We start from the raw sequence: 9,665 nt of genomic DNA on the forward strand, positions 1-9,665 counted from the left end.
TCCAAAGTGTCTTTTTCCTTCCAGCTACTGCCTCCTGTACATATTAAATAGGCTCCATCAAAACAGCCCCCAGGACTCCCTGCTTCACTACCCTAAAGGCTACAGACATAATTTGAGCATGAGTAAATCAGTGGTATACATCGGGTTTGTTTTTGTTTTTGTTTTTTGGTGGCCTTTGAGTTTTATATTTCTCACAAATGTGGTATTAGTTATGTTTCCCCAAATGTTGGGTCAACTGTGAATCAGTCCTACATATTTAATTTTTCCCTACATGCAGAAATAAAAGTAAAAAGTTTTGCAAAGTGGTTCATCCATCGAACCATTCTCTAGGTGCTTCTTGCCAATCAATTTCAAACAGTTAGTAAGAACTATGGAGTCCTGGTCTAGTAGTATTGTTGTTGTTGTTAAGTGCTGTCGAGTCGGTTCCGACCCATAGCGACCCTGTACAGGGTTTCCGAGGTGTAAATCTTTACGGGAGCAGATCGCCTCATCTTTCTCCCGCGGAGCGGCTGGTAGTTTCGAACCGCTGACCTTAAGGTTCGCAGCCCGAGTCGTAACCATTACGCTACCAGAGCTCCTTGGTCTAGTAGTATAGTGGTTACAAATCGAGCTGGGAACCTCAAGGTCAGCAGTTCGAAACTACCAGCTGTTCCGCGGGAGAAAGAAAGATGAGGCTTTCTGCTCCCGTAAATATTTACAGCCTCGGAAACCCTGTGCATGGTCACTAAGAGTCGGAACCACCACCACCATGGAGCTCTGGTGTGGTGCTGTGGGTTAATGTGCTGGACCGCAAAGTCTCGGCAGTTGATCCTTGGAAACCCTATACAGGTTCACTATAGGTTGGAATCAACTTGAGGGCACATAACAAAACAACAACATTAATATATGGGGAGTCTTGGTGTGGCACTGTGTGTTAATGTTCTGGACTGTAAGGGCGGTTTGAATATTAATTAAGCTCAGCAGTTCAAGCTTATTAGCTGCTCCTCAAAAACCCTATACAGTGTCCCTATGAGTCGGCACTGACTCGTTAACTGACACTTAAGAACAACAACCTGACTATAAGGGAATCCTGTTGTGGTGCTGTAGGATAAGCACTGGACTGCTAACTGCAAAGTTGGCAGTTGAAGCCTACCAGCCACTTCTTGGAAACCCTATGTATAGGGTAACTGTGAGTAGGAATGACTAGGGGACACTTTTCAATAACAACAACATTAATATATGGAGTGCTCATTTAGCATTTTAAATGAACAGTATTTCTACTAAATAACCATTGTGTTGAGAATAATTATAGAATGCCTTAGAAAAAGCTATCAAATAAAAATGAACTGCAAAGTTAATCTAAAATTCCTGGTGTTCCGTATCAAATATGTTGTTGTTGTAGCTGTTAAGTGCCATCAAGTTGGTTCCACCCATAGCAACCCTGTGTAGGGTTTCCAAGGAGCAGCTGGTGAGCTTGAACCGGCAACTTTACAGTTCAAATCTAGGTCTCCTGAAATAAACTGAAATTAAAAATAGGAAAGTTGTCTTTTCTATCTTCTTTTAAAAATTCTTTGAACCTACAAGTATGAATCAAAATCTAGTTATAAGAACAATGCTCTTTACTTTTTCTTTTTACTATGTATGTAAACAATTTATCACAATTTGAAATAATTTTATGGTCAAAAGATTTCAGACCTTACAGCTGTATAGGGTCTTGAGCAAGGGCTAAATTCTAACTGGAGGATCACATCATTATTTTCAAAAAATTGATATGAGTATAGTTTAATATTGATGGGAAATTTAAAAAGTCATATTTGATTATATGAGATATTTCAAAATGAACTCTAGGATATTAATAACACTACTTTTTAAGAATTCTTGCTTTTATTATTTATTTTATGTTTTTAAATCTGAGTCCCTAAAGAAATCTAATTATGGAATTCTTCTGATACTTCCTATAGTTGTCATCTCTCATCCAAATTTGCTAAAAGGTATCATGTAGTAGTTTTTGTCACTAGCATTTAGTAAATATTGGTAGTTTAAACCAAATTTTAGAATGATCCTTATGTAGTGAAAAACTAAACAGAAAAAAACATTCTTTGATTTCATCTCTTCTACATAACAGAAATGTCTTCCAGCATTTATTAACTCTGGTTGCAATCAAGGTTAGTTTGCATTCCTGACGGAAATGGGCATTGCTTGGTGCACTTGTCAGTTAGGGAAGGGAAATGAAGCTTCTCAAGCTTTAAAGGAAATGAAGTATAGTTCTGGGAAGCCAAGGAAGAGAAGAGCATTAAGTGTGAGAGTAGGGAGACACGGAGAGAGAAGAGTACAATTTCTCGCTGGTATGTCTTTGTATACTCTCACACCTTTCATTCCTCTTCTTATCCATTTTGGCTCCTCAAGCACAAGGGAGAAACTGCACTCTTTCTCATATTCCTCACGGTCATATATTCTAATGGTAATGATCTTCCTGTGGGAACACAAGACAAAGGCAAAACAAATGGTTGGAGTCACACGCTCATGCTCTTGGTGTCCACCAAGGTGAATGTTATTGTGATGTTATGGAGGTAGAACCGGCAGCACATGAACCTCCTGAGTATGTAAAAGGGCATTTTGGATAATGTCACTTGGCCCCAGCAAGTTTTTTTTTTCTAATTCATCACTTTCACAATTCTTCTTGCATCCAGTAGAAGAAATTAGAAGGGACGCCATATTAGGAAGAAAATTCGAAAGTTGACTTCATTTTGCAATTGCAGAGCATCTGCACCAACTTTCCCAGAAAGGGTTGCCTTATTGATTCCACTGAAAATGAACATCTCAGATCTGTAATGAGCACAGTAGCCAAGTTTGGCTGACGTAGCTACAGGCCTAGCCTACTGTGACCCACGTGAGGTCCATGCCCTGTTACATACGTGGAGGGATGTGTGCGTTTTAAGTCATGTTCTGAAGAGTGCAGGCATCCAGGGGTGGCACAGGCCAGCAGACGCTGTTGGGCTCAACCCTGAAGCAGCTCCCCCACCTTTCTTCTCACTCATCTCCACCAGGCGGGGTTCTCCAATCTCAAGGAAGAAGGTCTTGTTTTTTTCATACTCCTCATCATCAATTACCTTGACTGATATTGTTTTGCTGAAACAGAGAAGAATAGAGATTGACGAACACAGGAAAGCAGAAAGAGAAGAGAAGAAACTTAGGAAAGAGGAACACAAGGTTAACGAGCTGCACTTCCAGACAAGAGGCAATTGAGAGATTTTTGTACTTTATGTCTTTTCTTTAAGAATTGTCTGGAAGCAGAGGAGTACTTCACTGCCTAGGACCAATGAATTATGTGAGGCAAAATATAGGACTCAGTTCAAATAGGTTTGTCATCATGATGGGAAGGAAGAACAGAGATTATAATAAGAAGAAAAGAAAGATATATTTATTTGGTGATTGCTCTAATATAAGAGGATTGTTTATGCTGTGCCTTAGAATTCATTACCTGGGGTGGGAGGGGGTAGGAAATCAATAAATCATTTAAAAATATTAACAGACATTATCTCTTACTGATTGCGGACCATTTTTAAATTTCCTTCTTTGTGCTTTATTGTATTTCCAAAAGTAACATTTTTATCACAAAACTGCATTAGCATAATAAATGGGTAAAGGCGTCACAAAAGAAACTGTAAGGTCTTTATCTTCTTCCATTCAATGTCTTAGAATCAAACTCTTATTCAACTTAATCAGATTTTCTACCTAGAATACAAGGGGAAGTTTTGTTTGTCTTTCTAAACCTCCCAGTAGCTGTTTTGATAGTGAGGAAGAGGAATGGGAATCCTGATGTTAAAGTAATTTCATCCTTCCCATTATTCGGTTTCGATTTTAACAAGCATGTCAATTACACTACTGTTAAACCCCAGTGATAAACCAAACCAGTTCAACAAGACTCCTTCCTCAAATCCAACTTTTATGAACTAAGGCTCCATGACTGTGAGTGACTGACAGGCAGGTAAGACAAATGCAAATATTACACAAATCCCAACTCCCTGTTAGCATCCTTCGTGACTCTGAAAATAAATCCAACGTTGTTGTTGTTGCTAAGTACCGTGGAGTCGGTTCCGACTCGTAGTGACCCTGCACAGGATTTCCAAGGCTGTAAATCTTTACGGGAGCAGAACGCCTCATCTTTCTCCCATGGAACTGCTGGTAGTCTCGAACTGCTGACCTTGAGGTTGGTAGCCCGATGCGTAACCACTATGCTACCAGAGCTCCTTAAATCCAACATTACCTCTTAATTAATAAGGTCTTAAACACTTCATGTATTACAAATTACTCATAAACCCTTAAACACTTATTTGTCCTTGAAAATATATATATATATATTTTAGTAACTGGCCAGGAACATATCTGACTGAAGTTTGTCAGGCAATGTGGGTGTATAGAGATAAAGCTTTAATGGCATGACATTCTTTAGTTTTGGAGGGATTTTCTAGGAACTCTAGAAAGAAGTTGATTTATAATCTTTCTTTTTTTAAAATGATCAAAGCCATCAGGTTTCATCTAGACCTATGTATACGAATGCGCATCAGTCTTTCCTGGAATGAAGGTGGAAAGTGGTTGTAGGTAGAAATTGCTTTAATTCTCAGAATTTCTCAGCCCTCAAGGTCAAAGGTTTTGGTCTTAGCAGTGTAGCTGTGAGATCAAATGATTTGGTCAAGACCTCTGGGGCCCATAACCTACTTTGCTCTTCAGTTTAAGACTATCCCTGCATGGTGCTCACAGCCCAGTTTTTTACTACTCATGGAAGTGCCTTTTCTATCTCAACTCTGTCCTCAAAGACTGAAATCCCAAGACTAAATAAGCAACTCTGAATAACTAAAATAACAGTCTTTTTGTTTTGTTTTGTTTTTAGAGTAGATAGATATTTAAAAACCTTCCAATCATGTGACAAATTCAACTACAAAGATACAATGGACCACCGTGCCTAATTTCTAGAACTACTTTCTAGAAGTCACTTATTTACCAGATATATATAATCAGCCTGCTCTAACTAAATCATGATATATTATTATTCCTTAATAGGCAAACATACAAAATATTAGCAAAAGCAAGAAAAGATGCATGGAATAATGAATAATACATGCAGTTTCCATTTCAGAATGAAATCTGATGTTATAATTGAGATGAAGTTTACCTATAAAAATCTATCAAATATCTATCTTCTGCCATCAAAACATATATTGTAGGGTTTTTTTAACCTTACACCCTTGCAATCCTAAAGCATATAGTTGTGCATCTTTACTAAAGCAATCAACATTATATGACCAAGTATAGGAAAGTGTTGATTGGTTGAGACTACTGTCCTCTGGGCCTGAAATCCCAACATACAATATCTGGTTATTTCACATTGTTGTTGTTAAGTGCTGTCAAGTTGGTTCTGACTCATTGGGACCCTGTATAGGGTTTGAGCTGGTGAGTTTGAGCCACTGACCTTGTGGTTTAAACTGACCTTGCAGTCCAGTGATTTATTCCACTGTGCCACACCAGGACTCCTATTTCATATTGTTGTTGTTACATGCGGTTGAGTTGGTTCCGACCCACAGCAAACCCTGTATAGGGTTTCCAAGGAGTGGCTGGTGAGATTGAACTGCCAACCTTGTGGTTCAAACCGACTTGGCAGTCCAGTGCATTACCCCACAACACCACTCTAGGACTCAGGGCCATCAAACCACAATGTTTTCCCACCTCCTGCTGCCAGATTGTCATGCTGTAAGGCTCTTACCAGCATTACTTACAAACATTTGAAATCTTTTTCTTCATTTTGTAATCTCAATCTAATCCATCATCTCATCACATACTTTACTGGATTATACAAATAAAAAAGGAACAGAAGAGATGGTTGAAATAGGCCTGCTAATGGAGTCAATATTTACTTATGTAAGATTTGAGACTTAAAATAGGATAAGCAATCGACCACCGTATCCATTTGAATCACAAGGTCGGTAGTTCAAACTCACCAGTCGCTCCTGAGAAACCCTATGTAGGGTCACTATGGGTTGGAACTGACTCAACAGTTAACAACCCATAATTGATGTTAACAACAACAACAACAGACTCATGCCTAAAGGGCAACATAACTTATGCACAAATAAATAGAAAGAACCAAACAACAAATTGTTTATTATCCTTGGTTAATATAATTTAATCCTCTGTTATCATAATAACTTTATTTTCAGTATCCTGAGTTGCTGATGAATATAAGAAGTATAATTATCTGGCTTCACATGATTTGTCTGTCCAAAAACAAATAAGCATTATAATTTTTTCAGTATTCAGTAACTATGATTTTAGAAATATCATAGATAAAAGAAAAATGTACTCTGTAGATAACTGGCAAAGGTGCTTAAAATAGATACAATTTGCATAATGGCATATCATTTCAAAATCATTAATAATAGAATCAATACTGCCCCTGACAGGAGGACTTATTAAATTATATATTGATTTTGCTCCTTTTGCACAGTAAAGCTATTAATAGGAAACTTGATTGTTAAAGGATCTTTCAGTTGATCTAAAGTGGCAGGTGAAGTCAGTTAAATTGGAATGAATTGGTGATATCCATCTTTTGCTTCCAAATAAGGATATGTCTGCCCCTTAGCAAAGGTGGTGGTGTTTATATGCCATGGAGTCGGTTCTGACTCATAGTGATCCTGTATAGGATTTATGAGGCTGTAAATCTTTACAGACGCAGAAAGCCTCATCTTTCTCCCATGGAGCAGCTGGTAGTTCCGAACTGCTGACCTTGCGGTTCACAGACCGATTCGTAACCACTACGCTACCAGAGCTCCTTATAGCAAAGGTAGCAAAGGTGAAATAGGCCAATGTAGATTTTAAAGCACACTCTTGGGATGTCTTCTATACATGAAAGTAGCAATCAGGAAATGAAATGATGCATTACATTAGGCAAATCTGCTGCAAAAGACCTCTTCAGAGTGTTCAAGAGCAATGATGCCAGTTTTAGGACTAAGGTGCACCTGACTGAAACCATGATATTTTCAATCACCTTATCTGCATGTGAAAGTTGGACAAGGAATAAAGAAGATTAGAGAACAATTGACGCATGTGAATTATGGTGTTGGAGAAGAATATTACAGTACCATGGACTGCCAGAAGAACAAACAAATATTTGTTGGAAGAATTTGTTGCAACCAGAATGCCCCTGATAAGCCAGGTTTGAGAGACTTCATCTATCTATCATACTCTGGACATGTTATCAGGAGGGGACCAATCCCTGGAAATGGTCATCATGCTTGGTAAAGAGGAAGGTCTAAGAGAAAGAGAAAGACACCCATTGGGATGGATTGGCACAGTGGCAGCAGCAATGGGCTCAAATGTAACAATTGTGAGGATGGCCCAAAACCACGCAGTGTTTTGTTCTGTTGTCCATAGGGTCACTATGAGTCGGAACCAACTCCACAGCACTTAACAACAATGATCTTTCAGAAGCAGTTCCTGGGAACTGTCTTCTAGATACCTCAGGGTGGGTTTGAACCTACAACCTTTAAGGTAATAGCCAAGCTATTACCCATTTTTGCCACACAGGGACTCCTTGTTGTTGTCATTAAGTGCCTTCCAGTCGGCACTGACCCATAGTGAATCTGTACAAGGTTTCCAATGTTGTTAAGTGCCTTCGAGTTGATTCCGACCCACAGCAACCCTGTATAGGTTTCCAAGGAGGAGCAGGTGAGCTTGAACCACGGACTTTGCAGTTCAAACGACCTTACAGTCTGACGCACTAACCCACAGTGCCACACCAGGACTCCTAGGGCTTCCAATAAGTAGCCTTAAGAGTCCTCCAGTCTGCATACCACCATTTCCAGACCCAGGCTCACACCACTTCTGTTGTCACAAGCAGTCCCTCTTTCTGAGAACACAGATTCATATTGGCTATACTCTGACTCTGCTTACCAACCAAAGGGAAGTTGTAAGAAATCTGTTCTTATTTCTTTAGATTAACAAGTTAACAAAAACAAGACTGGAAGTTAGGTAGATATAAACTTTCATCCAAACACAACTCTTAAATTATTACTTTTATTGATAAGGAACTAATAGAAAAATGAATGTCATTTAATTTTCAACTACCATGATTATTACAAAGAAGATAAGAATTTCTCACTTGATATTTTGCATCTCTGTGAAGTTGAACAGCATACTACATAAACTATATTTTATAGAAATTAGCAAAATAGATATAAATCTTTTGATAATACTCAGAAATATCTCTTTATGGACAGATTAAATAAACCTATCTGTATGGAAGTACATTTCGGTTCCTTTTTGAGAAGCAAAGCATTTGATCAATGCATTCACTGGAAAAATACAGGTTTTTGTTTTTGTTTTTTTTTTTTTCCTTTAATTTTTGCAGTGGCATTCATTTGATGATCCTAAGCTAATATCTCTCCTTTCCTTTTCAGTTCCTCTCTCTTGTCTCAAAGGCACTACACCTTCAAGTAAACTAACAAGGTGTCTGTAGAACTGCTGGTGACTGAGGCAGCCAGTGAGAAAGGAAATGCAAGAGGTGGCCTTATTACTGTAAGCTAAAAAAGAGGATCTTTCAAAGTATATTTTAGTCTTTGTTCATTAAGCCAAAGTATTATCATAGTCTCATTTTCAGTTTAAGCCTCAATTTGCCCATCTGTGGGTTCTTTTTCCCCAGGCTGCCCTTGATGGTGGAAAAAGTTGAGTTGTAGAATTAGAGAGAAGAGACTCATCCTTTCTAAATCCTCACACCAAAGATTTTAGTGGTAACCTTTATATTTAGATACCATCATGGTTGTTTAAAAAATAAATACAGTTTTTACCCTGTCTTCAGCATGTCTAAGAAGGCAATACAATGACTTGTGAATTTTTTTTTTTGTCTGCTATAGGAAAATGGAGTCCTGGTGTGGCACTGGACTACTAACCTCAAGGTAGGCAGTTCAAATCCACCAGTTGCACCTGTGAAATACAACGTCACTATGAGTTGGAACCCACTTCAGGGCATTTAACAACATCAGGCAAAAATGCAGCTGAGAGACAATCTTTTCTGGGCATTTGTTTCTTTAGACCAAGCTATCTACATATTTCCCCCCAGATCGTTCTTAAGTATAAAAAGATAAGGATATTTATTAATTAAATATTTAGTAATTTAGTAATGTTTAGAACTACCACATCATTTTTGTTGTTGTTGTTGTTGATAAATACCACTGAGTCAGTTCTAACTTACAGCAACCTTGTACAGGGTTTACAAGGAGAGGCTGGTGGGTTTGAACCACCAATCTTGTAGTTAGCAGTCCAGTAGGATCCTACAGTGCCACTTCAGGACTCCACATCATTTTGTTGTTGTTGTTGTTAAGTGCTGTTAAGTCGGTTCCAATTCACAGAGATCCTGTATAGGGTTTCCGAGAAACAGCTGGTGAACTTGAACCACCGACCTTGAGGTTCAAACCGACTTTACAGTCCAGTGCATTAACCTACAGTGCCACACCAGTACTCCAAATCATTTTTTTTTTCTTAAATGTTTTATTGTGAATTATGTGATAGTTTACATGAGAGAACATTAGTTTTACATTCATTCTATCGTATATCGTCTCATTGCCATGGTTACAATCCCCTCCATGCAATCCTTCCCCGTACCCCCCAGGTCTTCAGCACACAATCGCTCTCCC

At 38.5% G+C, this 9,665-nt stretch overlaps 1 protein-coding gene across 15 annotated transcripts in view; it reads right to left on the reverse strand.

The window, feature by feature from the left end:
* LOC102837288 (sodium/calcium exchanger 1-like) overlaps positions 1 to 9,665 on the reverse strand; it is a 451,223-nt gene that overhangs the window by 79,516 nt on the left and 362,042 nt on the right. For 6 of the 15 annotated variants that reach the window (XM_006839397.1, XM_006839396.1, XM_006839395.1 and 3 more), the window contains exon 2: positions 2,349 to 2,452. In XM_006839397.1, the coding sequence (XP_006839460.1) occupies positions 2,349 to 2,452 (104 nt within the window). Of the gene's footprint in view, positions 1 to 2,340; positions 2,453 to 2,969; positions 3,109 to 9,665 lie in introns of all 15 variants that reach the window. The other 9 variants (XM_006839394.1, XM_006839393.1, XM_006839390.1 and 6 more) reach the window with 5 other exon arrangements.

Source organism: Chrysochloris asiatica, unplaced genomic scaffold (assembly GCF_000296735.1).
Source record: "Chrysochloris asiatica unplaced genomic scaffold, ChrAsi1.0 scaffold00024, whole genome shotgun sequence".
NCBI lineage: Eukaryota > Metazoa > Chordata > Mammalia > Afrosoricida > Chrysochloridae > Chrysochloris > Chrysochloris asiatica.